This window comes from Molothrus ater, chromosome 13 (genome assembly GCF_012460135.2).
Source record: "Molothrus ater isolate BHLD 08-10-18 breed brown headed cowbird chromosome 13, BPBGC_Mater_1.1, whole genome shotgun sequence".
Lineage (NCBI taxonomy): Eukaryota > Metazoa > Chordata > Aves > Passeriformes > Icteridae > Molothrus > Molothrus ater.
The window spans coordinates 1983238-1999510 of NC_050490.2; the positions used below are offsets into that span (position 1 = coordinate 1983238).

General features: G+C 54.0%; 2 protein-coding genes across 3 annotated transcripts in view; both read right to left on the reverse strand.

Moving 5' to 3' along the window:
• ZNF609 (zinc finger protein 609) overlaps positions 1–5427 on the reverse strand; it is a 62322-nt gene extending 56895 nt beyond the window's left edge. Inside the window, exon 1 of one of the 2 annotated variants that reach the window (XM_036389563.1) lies at positions 5333–5427. The gene's annotated coding sequence lies outside the window, so the exon portion shown is untranslated. The remainder of the gene's footprint in view (positions 1–5332) is intronic. The other variant, XM_036389564.1, reaches the window with a different exon arrangement.
• Positions 5428–8741: 3314 nt separating this feature from the next.
• TRIP4 (thyroid hormone receptor interactor 4) overlaps positions 8742–16273 on the reverse strand; it is a 30171-nt gene continuing 22639 nt past the window's right edge. Inside the window, exons 12-13 of the mRNA XM_036389854.2 lie at positions 12789–12891; positions 8742–8988 (exon numbers count right to left, since the gene is read on the reverse strand). Coding sequence (XP_036245747.1) covers positions 8921–8988; positions 12789–12891 — 171 coding nt within the window. The 3' untranslated portion in view covers positions 8742–8920. The remainder of the gene's footprint in view (positions 8989–12788; positions 12892–16273) is intronic.

Sequence of the window (16273 nt, forward strand, 5' to 3'; positions counted from 1 at the left end):
TGGCTGTTTCCCAGCCTTCAGAAGACGATGAACATCTCTCCACTGCTCCAAAACCGAAGGAGCTGCCACTTCACCTATTAATGCCTTTAATTCCCTTCATTCGATAACCAATTAGGGCACCTTGGCTCCCAAAGCTGAGGCTCCCTTTGTAGCAAGGCCAGTGCGTGCGGCTGTAATCCCTCTTCCTGTCACATCATCAGCCTGGGAACACTTTGGGAAAAAAACAACCAGACTGTGAAGTAAAGGAGGAGGGAAGGCAGATGCAGACAGGGACAAATGCAAGCAGAGCAAGTACCATGCCAGAGAAATCCCTTTTTTTTTTCCCTGGGAGGGATAATAAATAGGTGTATCTCCCAGATTAATACGGCACATTTGCAGAGCTCTGATATCCATCAGAAAGTTGCTAATTCGTGCTAATGACCCATTGCAAATTGCCGAATTTTGTGAATTAGCCAGCACACAGGAATACAATAAAACCCAATGAAAACCATGCATCAAAGCAGGCTGGGCTTATTTGGGGAGTCCTAGTGCACTTGGAATTACTTGTGGCAATGGATGCAGAGGGAAGGTGCAGATGAGACGTGACACCCCCTCAAAGATAAACAAGAAATCCTCAGGACAAGAAGAAATTTCAACAAGGCTACTAAACCTTTGGGAAAGGAGAAGTAATACACCCAGAGATGAGCAAGATTCTTCCTCCCCTACTGGATTCATAGTGTTTACTGTCAGTGAAGTCATCACACACACCTCCTTTTCACTCCTTTAAAGCCACACAGCAAACTCCTCCTGATCTGCCCTTCATCCACTTGGAGAAGCACCAAGAAAACTCCAAGTCAAAATCTTTGGACCCCAGTTGAACCAACAATGCTCTGCCAATCCAAAGCACAAATGGGCTCAGCAAATTCATTAAAATCAAATTTTTTATCATTAAATCAGCGTAGCCCCATCACACATGATGGTGCACTGTAGAGGTCTCATCATTCCAGCACTGGAAGAACAAGTGGCCCAAGAACAGCTTAGAGGAAAAATCCAACCACAAAACCTTTCTGTGCTTGGGGAAAGAAAAACATAAAGCAACAACATCATCCTTCCTTTTCTTACACCATGAACATGGCAATTTTAGAAGTTGGGCATTTAATGTTTCAATACAAAATATCAAGGTTGTCCTGAAACTATCCTTATTCATCCACAAAAAAACTGCACTTGCATCCTTTCATACCCCTCACACCACATCTGAGCTGACGCTCAGCAGCTACGTCAGTGGGTTTTGTGCATGTGAAGGACACTCAGCTGCAGCGAAAACAAAACAACCTCTTGGACTCATCACAAAAACTGATTTTTCACCCAAATGCAGATGGGAATTGGCTTCCTTTAAAGAAAAAAATCAATCACAAGAGCAACTGGAATCCCAGAGCAAGTTTCCTGGTCAGGCAGCCATTCCCTATTTTCTTACTCAGATTGTTCAAGCTCAACCTCACTCCTTCCTCTGACACAATGTCATACCTCAAGGCACCGACCCTCGGTAGCAGGAAAGCGTGTCTGTGTGGCAAAATAAGCCATATCCCAGTGGGATCTCTCTTCCTGCCCTTTCCCAACATAAAGCAACACCCTTCCTCATCCAAATCAACCCAGCATGGGGACATAAAGCAGACTGGTTGCTGCCAGGGTGGCCAAAGCTTTGGTTCAGGAGCCACAATGAGCTCCCAGGACAGTTACATGCTCTAAGCCAGCTCATCTACTTACCCAGATCTTGGAAAAGATTCTTCACACCCACATGGGCTCCTCAACACACCCCCACCCCAACTCCAAACCCTGATGGAGTCAAGCACCCTCATGCAATGCATCCTCATCCCTCCACCCACTGCCACAAACACCCAAATTAGGATCTTCCCTAGTAAGCAGGCAAGACCCAAGAGAAAATTACAAGCTCTCCCCATGCCCAGAGAGCCCATGAAGCATCAGAAGAGGAGTCACAGAAGAACTGCAAACAGCCTGGCCCATCTCCAGGCCCTTCAGAGACTTTGGTGCTTCCCAAAAAATATCTCCACAAACCACCATCAGTTGCAAAAGAACACAGGTCTGGGAACAGACACACGACCCTCCCACCCCCAAGGCTGAGGAACCAGCAGTCCATATCCTGCAGGAAGCCTGCTGTGATAACCATGGACTTCTCTGTGACCTCAGTGGGCAACCACCCCACTGACTCCAGCACTGATCCACTCGCTGCCTTCATCACTACAAGCAACTGAGCACGCTGATACTGTCACAGCTCCTGGCAAGGTCACCTGGAGCCTCACCTCCTCCTCTCTGCAGGGAGCCAGCATGTGACACACTCCCCAGACCTGCCCCCAGCAGGTCCCTGTCTCTGGCCAGGAGCACCGGCAACCAAGCCAACGCTCAAAGGGCATCGCTGCGCACGCAGGATGTCACACAGCCCCGGAACAACATACCTGGCACCATAAATACCATCTTATTTACATAATGCTCTGGATAAAGGGGACAAAGAGGCTTACTGCATTACATCTGGGACTGGGATTGCATCAGCGCCCACAGGCCCTAATCCCGGTCAGAGCCGTGTGCGCGGGGCGTGGTGGGACAGGGCCAAGGTGCAGCCCCACTCCCAGCCCAGCCAAGGTCCAGCTCAAGACTCTCCCCAACACAACATGCAGAGAAAGATCCCTACACCCTGGAAATGCCAATTAAATCAGACACAATACGTGACTTTGGTCCTCAACCACCATCAGCTGAGCCCAGAAGTGGGATCCCAGATGTGGGTGTCCCACCTGTCCTGGCCTGACACAACACAGACATTGACTTTGTCTGGGGAATGATGCCCACAAGGAAACGCTAGAAAGACCAGGCAGCTCCTGGTTTTCTTTAATTTATGCAATCACAATTAAGGATACACTGTAAATATAACCTGGAGGCAATTTTTGATTCAAGGCAGCCCTGTTCTCCAAGAGAATAAACCAGACAGAGCGAACTTTGGTCTTGTTAATTCAAAATAAAGAGATACACACAAGCTGTTGGGTAGATCCAACACCATGTGAGAGCACCTCAACCACCTTTGTGAGCCCTTTCTTCCCAGAAATGCACCTTTTCAGCTCAATTTACAGGGAAAAAGCTTTTGAGGCAGAAGAAGTGATGTCATCACCACCGACATAAGACAAGCCAGGTGCAAGGAAGTGTGAGGGCACTTTGCAACTGAGGCAAGGGAGGGATTATTTGGAGCTACCACCCAGCACAGGGCTCCAGACAGACAGATGGATGCCCTTCAAAAAATCACACCACTTTCAGCACGCAGAGAGATAACAAGTATGTTAAGAGACACATCCATGCACACACACACTGGCCCCTGAGGCTACTGAGCCTAATGGTGACTCACCAAACACACAGACCAAGTCGGAGTGCCTGGCTTGGAGAAAGGAATAAAACCCCCTCCGCGTGCTCTGGCCATACTCAATTACAGGTCATTCCAACTTGCTTGATAATTAATTTCCTCCAGTGGCTCTGACCAGAGGCAGCCCTTGCCCTCCATGCCAGGCCAGTCCAGGTGAAACATTAAATCCTTGTCCTTTTCCACCACAGAGACACCACGCTCCCGGTGCTGCGCACATCTCCTCCTCCTCACAGGAGAGGGGAAAACCTCACTGGATGAACAAGGGTGTAAAAAGGCAAGGATTTGTGTTTTGCGACTTAAACAGCTTCAAAATGATAAAATATAAATTATTTTTGGTCAAGAGCTAATCAATAAAATCAGCTGCCTGGATTTTCTGAGTGCCGTGCATGTGCGGTCGCGTACTGCCAACAAAGAGCTAGAAATGTGCGGCATAATCTGATGCTGGAGTCATCGCACAAAGCGTGGAAATAGGTTTTCCTGAGGATGTCCAGACAAGGAACTGCCTGTACACGATGGAGCCCAAAAGCCAGCCCCAACACCGGCATCCTCGGACATTCCGGAGGAGGGGGAAAGAGCCCATGGGGCTCTTCAGTGCACACTTTGGAAAATGAGTGTATAAAGCCTCCTCCAAGGGAAAGGGCCTTCCCAGAAAGCGGGGAAAAAGGAAAGGAAAGGCAAAAGGAAGGCTGCTGGGAGATGGAGGGGAGCCAAGTCTCGCAGACCAGACCTGAACCTGTGACCTTCCCCGTGTACACAAGGGGCGAGAGAGCGCACGGCAGGAGCGCTTGCCCCGCCGGCCGCTCCAACCCTCGCGGGACACCCGGCCACGTTGTCACCGGCGGGGTCACCTCCAGATGGGCCCCGCTGGCCAACGGGGGCTCGAAGGACTCGAAGGAGGGCGGCTCGTACTGCGGCACAGGGCCCGGCCCCGGGGGTGATGCCCGGAGGGGCTCCGCTCTCGGGGTCTGACCCGCCCCAAACTCACAGGGACTCGCTAAACGCGTTGGGGAACATTCAATCTTCCGGGATTTGTGCGGAGAACCAACCCCTTACCGGCACTACAAAAGAGCTGAGGTCCAGGGAACCTCCGCTCGCGCTGTCCCTCTGTTCCTGTGCCCCCCAAACCCTCTCTGAACGGGGGTCAAGAGGGGCGACCCCCGCCTCCGCCCAGGAACACCGCCATCCTCCCGAGAACCCCCTCCTCGTCCGCATCACCCCCCGCAGCCCCGCTCCTCCCCACAAAACCTGGCATGGCGGTGACCCCACGCAGGGAAGGGACACCCCCTGCCAGCCGTGGGGGCCCCGAGCGCGACCCTCGCGGCGGCAAAGGCGGGCCCCGCACCGCCGGGGGGACCCGACCCCAACGGCCGCAACACCCGCGGGGGCTCCTTCCCAACGGCCGCGGGAGGGACCCGCAACCGCCCCCGTGCTCCGGGGAGGGGGGGCCAGGGGCACACAGACCCTCGTCCCTGTGCTCCTGGGGGAGGCTGCGGAGCTCCATCCCCACGGCCAGAGATGAGGGAGGGGGAGGCACATATCCTCGCCCCCACTGGTCGCACACAGACTGCCCCAGGGTCGGGGGGGGGCGCACGGCCCCATTCCCAGGGGTCACAGAGGAGGGGGGGCACTGAAACTCCCGTTCCCAGTGGTCCCGGGGGAGGGGTACCCGGATCCCCGTCCGTAAGGGTCACGGGGGGGCCCGCGGGGGGGTGGGGGAGGGCACAGCCGCCTTCCCGGGGGTCACAAGGAAGAAGCGGGGAGGGCACATATCCCCGTCACGGCTCACGGCGGCGGCCCGGGCCCAGCCCGTGCAGAAGGGGCGGGGGGGGGTGCCCGAGGCCCGAGGGGAGCCCCAACCGCCGCCCCCCCACGCACCCCCCCCCCGCCCGCGGAGGGGCGGCGTGGCGCGGGCCCGGCCGGGCGCGCACTCACCCGGTCGCTGGGGTATCCGCCCTAGGTGCGCTCCATGTGGGTCGCGCCGGGGCCGGCGCTGCGGGCCGGGGCCGGGGCCGGGCCGGGCCGGCCGGGGCCGCCACGCGCTGAGGCCGCGCCGCGCAGGCCGCGCCGGGTCCGCCGGGCGGGGCGGGGCGGACGCGGCGCAAAACGCGGAGGGCGGAACGTGGAGCGGCGTCCCCGGGCGGGGGGAAAACACGGAACGGATACCGCGCCTGAAGCATCGGGAGCCGGAGACAGACAAAGCCCGGAGCGGAGCGGTCCCTGCCTTGGGAGCCGGAGCCGTCGTAATGCCTCCTCAGAAATGGCGGGGGGAATCTTTCGGGGGTGTTTCACGCTCTGGGTGGTGTCTTGTGAGACCTCAGCCCGGTATGGTTCCCCCAAGGCCACGCTTTTAGCTCCCAGAGCCAGCACAGAAAGGTAGGGGGTGGGAGTCATCATCACCCCGAGCATCCACACCTACCTCAAAATCCACCACATCGTGCCCCACGCTGCCACTTTTCCTTTCCAAACACTCTTCTGGATGGAGAGAGCACCTGGGTCCCCAGCCGTTCTCATGCCCTGGAGGTGACATGTCCCCTAAACTCTCCACTTCCCACCTAAAGGCTCAGCACCCGCCCTGCTGACCAGGGAGGAAATTCCAGCTCATCTCAACCCTAGCCCCCAGACAATCCAAAACCTCTGCTCCTTTTCCCAAAGCCTCAGCATCAGCCCCACTGTTTGGTGAGGAAATTTCAGTTCAGCTCAGTGGAGATCAGTCCCAGTCCTGTCTTCCCCAAAACAGGAAGGTGAACCAGTGTGACAAGAAGTGCCAATGGGAGATGGGATGCAGGATCCCAGCTGGCATCTGTCAGGGCTGAGCATGGAGCAGGAATATGCACAAATCTGCAGGACCTGCAGAGGGAGAGGGCAGCACCAACTCCATCCACCAGCCAGGGTCTGCTGTAAGTATTCCAGCCCAAAGAGGTGCCACCATTCCTTGAGTGTGCCACCATCCAGTGTGGTTTCAGGAGAGCACCAAAGGAGATGCCAATTTCTTCTGACGCTTTGTGCCCCAAACAAGGACAACACAAGACCCAAATCCCTAGCAAAGGAGGTGATGCCAAGAAGGCCAGAAGGCTGGGCACCTCACCAGCTTTTGGGGGAATGTGGGAGGGACACAAAGGATGTTTAAATCAACAGGAAAAGAGGCATGAGAATTCTTACAGCCCAAAAGAGAGTAAGAGGAGAAATCCTTCCTTATCCTGATGTGGAGAAACCATTCTCACAGAGCACAGAGCCAATGCTAGCAGGCTCCAAGAGAACCTGTATTAATAAAACCAGGTCAGTTTTTACTGAAGTATTTTCAAGGATTGGGTAAAAGGTTTTATGGGCATTTGGTGTTGATGTTGAGCAAATCTCAGACCAGGAATGGTGCTTGCAAGGGTGGAAAAACCAGCATCAGGCAGGAACGCAGGATGAACCAGGGACGGGTCAGTGCATCTTTCCTGGCAAAACTGTGATGCCACTAATACAGAAGGAAAATAAAACCCCTGCCAGGCAAGGCAGTTCCATTGGGAATGATCTCAGCATCGCTCCAATGATGTTTTGGCACGACCACGAGCAGGGCCTGTGATCCAGCCTGCCTGCAGGTGCCAGAGATCCCACAGGATCCTACAGACGATGGTGGATGTGGAACCCTTAGGGGTGAAACCTGCAGGCACCAGGTAAATGTGAGCTGTGAGTGATAAAGGACAGGGACGTGACAAGGCAGCAGCCACTGACAGAGGTGGGGGCAGGAGATGGATCTGGTTTAATATGGAGCCAAATCATGGCTTCATATTAAAGCCTGGCTCAGGCATGGGATGCATGACCCATCTGGGGAAGCAGTATCTTGGGATGGGGATTCTAACAGGCACTTGGTGTGATGAAGGTGGGATTTTATGGGATCACAGAGCTGGCACAAGATCCCACTCTGTCATGGTCTTGTCTGATGGTGCTGCACTCCTGGGACAGGAGCAGGAGCTGCAGCACCTGGAGCCAGCCTGGCACCTCCTCTGACTTGCAGCCCCGTGTCCCACCTCTCCCACACAGCCCACAAGGCCTCTCCTGCCTCCTTCTTCCCAAGCCACCAGGAGCCTGGGATGAGTCCCCAAGCCCCCCATCCCTCTCCAGCTCTGCTCCTGTTGGCACCATAGATATTCTCCGTCACTCTCAAGGGACATGCACCAGGACAGTAAGATCTCCATGTAAGAAGAGTGCAGGGAAGTCTCCAGGAATCCCAGCACAGCTGACTGGACCACAGTGGTGGGACACAAGGGCCAGAGCAGATGGGGGGATGCAGCCAGAGGAAGGAAGCAGGAGAATCCCATCACCCTTGGCCACACTGAACAACAGCTCCCACACCATAACCTCTGTGCCAATGGTGGGCAGCTCAGAGCTGCAACACCCGCGAGGGTTTTCCCACTGAGGGATAACGTGGGTGGGCGTTGGATCCAGCCCCATCATTTCCAGCACCTCAGAGATCCCACGGGCAGCAAATGGAGCCAGAAGACAAAGCCCAGGGCAAATGGCATGGGACAACTTCCAGTGCTGCAGCATGAAGGCTTTGCACCCTCCTCCTCCTCTCCCATGGGGCAGAGGGCTAGGACAACCTACACCCAGGGACTGTGCCAAGCAGTTGAGCTGGCAGCTCCCACCACATTCCTGGGAAAGAGGAGGAAAAGGGATGGTGGGAGTGCTGGGGGGATCACTCTGTCCCTGCCAGAGCAGGGTGGGCTCAGGGTAATGAGGAGGAGCTCTTAGACCATGGCAAGCCAGAGCCTGGAGCACCCCAGCACGAAGGGATCACAGCCCAGTACACACCAGAGCATGATGAGCATGGACATGGTAATGTGGGGAGAGGCTCAGGGCAAGGGAGTAGAGAAAAAGGCAAAATTCAGCTTATTCCAAAGGTGTTCTACACACAACTGCTGGGGGCCAGGCTGCTGCTTTGGTACAAATCAGCAGAAGGATGTAAGGTTGGGCACTCAGCAGTGATTCCCAAGGGCTGGAAGAGCACCTGTGAGCAGGCACAGAACCCACCTCTAACCCCAAACCTCCCATCCCCACTTGGAAGGGCTCAGGCTCTCTGACTATTGGGAGCCATCCTCCTCATCTCCTCAGCTTCTCATCCTTCTCCTCCATGTGTTTGACCCCAAAGAGCAAAAAACACCTCAAGGCACTTTTTGGAGAGGGAGATCCTGCCAAAGCCAGGATGGAGCTGGGCTGCCTGCTGCTGGAGAGCTCCCCATGGCCCATTCCCCATGCTGCTCCTGTGGGTGCCAGTGATTGCTGAACTGCATCCTCCCACCCACCCTTGTCTGCAGTGTGGAACCTCCCTGGAAGCAGAGGGCTGTTGGACCAGGTCTTGGTGAAAACAAGTCTCTTTTAATACTTTTGGAATACAAGAGAGAAAGCAATACCTAAACACAGTCTGGGATCAGGGATCCATCTTGCACCTGCTTGCTTTCCAGAGCTGAAGACCATCCTGGCTCCCTTCAGAGGCAGTTGGGTGCTTCATGGGAACCAGTGCTGCTCCCCCGGCGCTCACCCCACGGCTTTCTGCTTCATTAACCCCTTCTTTGCTCCCTGATGGATCTTTGCATCCAGCTTCCCTGTAAAGAGGGGATTAAAGAAAAAAGAAAAACACAACAAACCCTCATCACTCTTTATTTTTAAATGCTATTTGCAATGCAAATGAGCTGGAGGCAGCGAGGTCTCCTAGTTAGTGTGTTCCTGTCACATCCAATTATCCTGCTTGAGGAGCCAGGCGTTTCCAGCCGCCCTGGCCTCCCTCTGCAGGCGCGACACCGGGGAGCCAGGGGCAAGCGTGTCCGACGTGGCCAAGGGGGGGAAATTCAGCCAGGAGAGGAGTGAATTCACATCCAGCACTCGCCTGCCACTACCAGGGGGGAAACCAATCCCTGTGCCTGCCCCCAGGACGCTTGGAGGAGATGGGGAACCATCCAGCAATGTGACAGGGATGTGTTTTTCCACGGTGCGGCAAAAGGCAGGATTGGGACAACAAACCCTCAGCTTGGGATGATGGTGCAATGGGTACCCAGTGTGATGGGGACACCTGCTCCACGTTGCTACGTGCCAGGTTGGTGGTCTTCAAGGCCATCTGCTGCCTTTGCCACCAGGGAAAACCTCAGCCAGCAGCTCCAGTGGGATCTGGAGAAAACACTGCCTTCTCCTTGTCCTTCACAGCCCTCGGGGACTTCACTGCCAGCTCTGCTTTCCCACCGGGGAGAGGAGCAGGACACCAGAACATGGGATTTTGGGTAACTCCTGCTGAAGAAGCCAGCAGCCAGGCATAGTGATGTGCTTCCTCAGAGGAGTGTCCTTGTCCTCTTCTTCTTGCCAGTAAAAATGCAAGGATGCTCCTGCTCTCCCAGCTCCCAGAGCCAGCTTCCCAGAGAGGCTCTGCCAGCAGCCAACACTGGTCACCTCCTCTAATGCCACATCTCCCCAGGACTTCCCTTCCTGCTGCTCCCTTGGATCTTCCCATCCTCTAAATGCCAGCCTCATCCTGTCTCTGCAGCTGGGAATAGAGATAGGGCAAGATACACCAGGCTCCAAAGTTCTGCTTCAACCACTGCTCCAAAATCTGCTGGTAAATGTCCATGTGCCATAAGAAGCAAGTGCTTCTCCAGAGAAAATGGCTCCTAACCAGCCAGTGACCATTACCTTCTCTTCAAACCAAGAAAACTTCTCAATTCCAGTTCAACAAAGACAGTTTATAGATCACCATGCCACAGACCCACAAACTGAAACATGGCTTGGAAGATGTTCTGGAAGATCCTCCATCCCCTTGGCCACCCCAGAGAAAACTCTGCCCCCATCACCTTAGGATGGGGAAGAAGGCCCCTCCTTGCAATTGCTGTTTCCAGTCACTGGCACCCCAGCAGGCTGAGCCAGCCCAGCAGTGTGTCAGACCACCCTGTCCCCACATCAGGGGTGGTTTTGGCAGGAGAAAGGCAGCAAGTTCACATTCTCTCCATGCTCTGGTCCCCCAACACCACCTACAGTCACCAGGGCTGTGTACTTTTCATGTGCCTGCCTGCTTCTCCTGGACCCCAAAAACACTGGGCAGCTCCTCTGCTCTTCCAGCTTGCAACACCACACCACACAGGTAACCTTTAAGAAAAGGCTAAAAATAAGGCAAAGCCCCAGGGTCCCTTGCTCTTTCTGCTCAATGATTCAAGGCCTCTTGTCTCACACCATGTCCTCTGCTCTCTTCACTCTTCCAGGCACTGGCTGTTGGAGGGAGGCTTCTAATTGATGCTTCAGGGTAGCTTTGCCTGGATTCAAGGAAATCTCCCATGAGAAAGGCCAATGAGCTTTGTCCTCTTGCACTAAAACTACAAGGGGACATATCTGGGGAGAGCTGTGCTCCCAGATGCAACGCTGTGCCCACCCCTTCCACAAAAACAACGACCCTGGCAGCAAAAATTGAGCCATGCTAGGGTTTTTTTCCCATCCCCAGGCTGCTAGAAACAATTTGCAACAGAGAAGCATCCGGATGTCACTGTGGCGAGGTCCATGCTGTTATCTGGCAAGGAAAACTGCTCTGGCTTGGCTTCCCAACAGGACAAACTGGCATTTTGTCATGGTTTGAGCCAGGTTTCAAGGAGACCAGGGCAGCCAGCAAGCCCAAGTGGGGATGTGAGCTGGCACCTTCCCTCTGCTCAGCTTCCAGCTGGGAGAATTAAGCTTCTGACTGCCTGGGATGCAATGCCAGCTTCTATTAAAACAGCTCCTTGCGCCGATGAGAGGTCAAAGGCTTCCCTGCTCCTTCCTCAGGCTGTCATAAATATCACCCAGACGGACCATGTCCCTTCTGGGAGGTGAACACACAGCTCCACAGCCCCCCTGTGCTGCTCCTGTGACAGCTCCTATTGGGATGGAGGGCAGGGAAGGCAGGGCCAGCAGTGGGAGTGGGAGCACAGGCAGCCGCCAGCACAGCCGGCTTCCTTCCAGGCTGTTAGACTGATCCTTCTCCAAGCAGGAAAGTGTCACAACACAAAGGAGATGATGTGACAGATGGGGAGGGGACTGGCAGCACCTGCACCCGGCAAGGCAGACGTGCAGGAGCCGCAGAGCTGCTTCACCCTCTCCCACCCACGGCCAGACAGAGGCAGAGGTGGGAGTGAAGGAGCACGAGAGCCTGGTGAGGGCAAAGGAGAGGTTAAAACAAGAGGAAAAAAGGATGCAGTGGCTGCACCAGCACACAAGGGCCACAAGGCTAACCCACAGCCAAGATTTGCATCCTAAATAACTCCTGCCTGCTCACTGGCACTCAGAATAACCCATCCAGGGGGAGGACCATAAGTAAGATTCAAACACCTGCAGGTCTCCAAGCACTGGTCAGCATTGGCTGAATATACCTCCCAGCTGCTGCTCAAAAAGGCAAGGAAGAAACCAAATGGTTTTGCAGGACATCCCAACACCCAGCTGTGGGAGAAAGGTGATTCCCTGAGCAGAGAGGGAAAAAGACCCTCAAAGCCAACAAAAATAACCTTCTGCTGTGTTTCAAAAAAACCCTTATTAATCAGTCCTGAGAAATCCCAACACTCCCAAACCCCAGGTACCAGCCCAGTGATCCATGTGGAAAGGAGGGAGATCACCCAGTTGTCAGCTCTGCTGAATAAACAGCCAAGACTCTTCCTGCTTCTGCTGCTTTTAGCCCGTCAAATTAATTTTTCACATCCCCTGCAAGCGCGTGCGGTGCCTTCCCCGGGCTGTGTGCTGGGGAGGCTGCTAATAAGGACGGAGCTGACTGCGGGCTCCCCAGCTGCCGCATTCCCTCCTCCATCCTTTTTATAGCAGCGGGCAGGGATAACTGGCAGCCTGCAGAGGGGCTGGTGGCTCGTAAAAGGGACTAACGACGCTGGCAAGCGCAGCGCGGACAGATGCTGCGGCACTTCCCCGCGCGCTCTGCCAGGACATCCCATCCCACCCCACCCCATCCCACCGGCCTGCAGATGGGGAACATCCATCTGGCCCTGCAGCTCTTGCTGTTCAAGCCCTCGCTGCCCTCAGGGGCAAGAGTGTGGTTTGGAACTGCAGGACACGGAGGGTGCCTGGATCTGTCTGGGCATTGCTGCACCGACTCCTCTTCTAACCCAGGCTGGTGCCAGCAGCAGATCGGCCACCGACACGACTGCTCTTTGACTCCCCAAGTGTTTGCAGAGGCAGGAAGAAGCATGTATTTGGAAGGAAGCAACATCTGGGGAAGGGGGAACTGAAGACAAAAAAATATTACAGATGTATTTGAGCCATTAAACAAACACCTCCAGATCAAAGAGCAGACGGCGAAGGTTGGGAACTCATCTGGCAACGGCAAGCTGGGGTGGCAAGGGGAGCCGGCTCTGAGGGCTGGGGGGGCACCTGGGGAAACTTTACTACTTACAGATTTTGTGTTTTCCTTTGATGGGAAACTTCAGAACCATCTCCTGGGGATTCGTGCAGATAAAGACAAATGGAGAGCCAGACTCCTGGCTCAGGTCCGGATACTGTGAAACACAGAGAGACACAGAGAGCAGAGTCAGGACGGCTGCATGGGCACAGAGAGAGCTCAGTGGGCAAGAACAGAGGGACCTTAGCCAAGACATGGGTTATATGGAGGCTGTAGCAGCTCAGACCTAAACCACTTCAAGAACTTCTAATGAAAAAAAAAACCCAATAATTCCAGATTTGGGTCTTATTCTGCAAGCCCCTTGCTCAGGCTCTTCCCACCGTGCCTCTGCTGGAGCTTGCTGCCTCTTTGGATCTACCCACACTGGGTGTTCCCAAACCCCTTTCAGCCCCCTTTAGAACCAACCTGTGCCACCCCTGTGGTTTCACACTTGATTTAGGCTGATCAGAACCCTGGGATGTTGAGAGGGAGGTGGTTGGGGCCCTACCATCACCAGCCCACCTGTTCACTGGGACAAGCAAGGGACAGATTTTCAGCCTGATGCATCCCTGGATTCAGACAACCAGGAATGTGAATATTTACACTAATCCCTGACTGGTCATGGACAGCACACAGCACCACAACCAAAATAACCTGCCAAACCCAGCCCGAAATGACCACCAGAAAGGTGGCCACCACCAGCTGTCCCAGCTACAGATACATCCCCAAGTGTTGCCCACAAAGCTCAATCCCAAACACAAGGATTTGAGACTTGGAGAGTGTGCACAGTCCTGCTGTGGGACACACATTCCTTGATACTCACTTGCATACAAAAGGTGAGCAACACACCTGCTACATACCAAGGTGATGGCTCAGAGAGACCAGCTCAGGGCTGGCTCCATTCACAGAGTCAGTGGAGGGATTTTAACACACTGAAGACATGGGGGAATTTTATAGGAAGAGAATAAACAGATTATAGAATCATAGAAGCATTTAGGTTGGAAAAAGACCTCTAAAATTGTTTCTCTCATTAACCATGTGGGGAAAACGGAGAAAAAACCCACTTCATGCAGGAAGCACACCAAGATCCTGGCTGGCTGCAGCTCAGCCTCCCTGGCATTCAGAGGTGAAATGCAAAACAGTCATAAAAAATGTATGTCTCAGCTCTCACCTCAGATTGTCCATGAGCTGCAGAGCTGGTGCTGACAGGCGCTGAGGCCAGCACATGCCACGAGGATGCTCCAGCCCAGGAAACCCTGCTCAAACAGACTGCGGAAGTGGTTTTCCTTCCATGGGAAAAATGCCTTCTTTTTTTTCCTGTTCCCCTGCCTTCCTCAAGCAGATCCATCAAGGCTGCTGGAGGGGACAGGATGCCAGAGCAGATGGAGCTGCGTGTCCTGGCAAATCCCCCATTTGTTACTAACAAATGACTCCTAGGCCGAGTGTTTGAAAAGCTCTCACCGACCTGCCAAAATGAGTTTGGATTTGCCCTGGAACAGCTGGGCACGGCGAGGGAAGCAGGGAGCGACCTGCTCTCCCCACATTGCAGCAGGGTTTGGCAGCGTTGCCAGCAGTTCAGGGAGATTTACAGAAGCCCAACGCTGGGATTGGATCAACCAGGGGAAGCGTTTCCAAGCCCTCTCATTTTACAGCAGCCTGTAAGAGCTGTGCACTGGGTAAGAGAGAGGTACAAGCACTCAGCTGCTCCGTGCTGGGGAGGAGGAGCTGCCCTGATCCACACCATGCACCCATGCCCTGCTGCACCGACCCAGCCTTGGACAGGTTTCTTCCTCTCTGTTCTTTTTTGGCTGAGTCACCTTACTTGACTTGCTTCCACTGCTCCGTGCCCATGCCAAGGATTTTCATTTCCCATCTGCAGGGAAGGAGGATCTTGGAAGGTTAGGAAGAGCCAATGTGAATTTCCCCAGTCAATGCCTGGAGAGTGTGAAATGCTGGCACTGCTCTCAGCATCTCCCGGGTGACCGGTGGCACCTCCGTGGCTGGAGGACCTGAGGACAAGCCAAAGGACCAAGGTCCTTCAAGGCTGGAGGACCAAAGGCTACCCAAACCTGGCTGCAGAGGTGACCCTTCCTGCTCCACTACCCCTGCTTCAGCCCATGGCTTCTTCAGCCAGGTGGGGCAGCCAGGACAGGTGTGTGGCAGAGGTCCTGCTGCTGGGATACAGCTGCCTCCCAAATCCCCTCAGCCACATCTCCCAGGTGCACCAGAACACCACCATGTCCCCTTCACACCTTTTACAGCCCCATCCTAGGAACATCTCCCAAACAGGCACCAGCAGTGAAGCAATAGCCAGTTGGTTTCTCCACTGACAGCTTTCATTCTAAACCTGGATCAAGCCTTCAGCTCCAACAGTTCCTGCTCGATCCGATCTCAAGGCCAAGGTGGATGCCACAACTGTGACTTGAATTCCTGCTTCCACACCACAGCCTTTCATCTTTGCTCCCAGGGTGCATCTCAGTCTGTGAGCCAAACCCCTTTGTGTCCTTCATTTTAAAAAGCTTTGGTCTTCTTCTGGCATCCCACTTCCAGGAGGCAGGGAAGGATCCTCTCATCCAGCCACTGCATTTAAGGCTTCCTATTGTACCTAACCCAGAAACCTCTTATCTCATCCTGGTGAACAAAAATCCAGAATATTCCTGTGGGCTGGAGCCAAGAAAGAGCCATAACCCTTTCCTCTGCCTAGAGTCAGGATGTTCCCAAGCAAGGAAGATGAGGCTGAGCTCCCACAAGATGCTGAGCCAAGCCAACAGCCCAGCTCCCTTCTTCCCCCAGTCTCTTCCATGAGTACATTCCATTAATTCATCCCACAAAAATTTAGGAAGCCCCACTCTCAGTGGAGATGCTGCCATCAAGACACCAAACAGGTCTGCCTCTGTTACATTGTCCAAAGCTGCCAAATTTAAGTGCCAAAACCTAATTTCTCACTGTTTCTGCTGTGAAAAGTCAGTTGTGTTACTCTACTGTCTCAAAAGCCAGAAGTTTAGGAGACAGAGAAAAAATTTATTCCCAACTACTCCACCCCACAGGCAGCCTATCATCACTTCAGTAAACCTGAGCTTGGAATAAAAGCCCAAACCTAGAGCTGGTGTGGCAGAGGGAGAGGACAGAGCATTTCCTGTCACATTGTTCAGATTGGACAGGGCTTGGTGTCACTGGCTCTAGTGGGAGGTGTGTTTCACCCCAGGGCAGCGAATGAGATGAACTTTATGGTCACTCCCAACCCCAACCAGTCTGGGATTCTGTGATCCCCAGGAGAGACAATCTCCAACAGCAGTTTTTCAAATAAAAGGTCAGTTCAGAGTGAAACCATGCTCCCTCTCTTCCAGAGACCAAGAATCAAACCCAGCCAGGAGTCTGCTGGGGGATGTCCCTTCTTAAATTCAACAGCACTCATCTCTCTCATATTGGGGGTGTTTAATAAGATAGGTGCTGGTACTCCAGCTTTACACTGCCTCTACCTGGAAGCAACCTGGCATTTA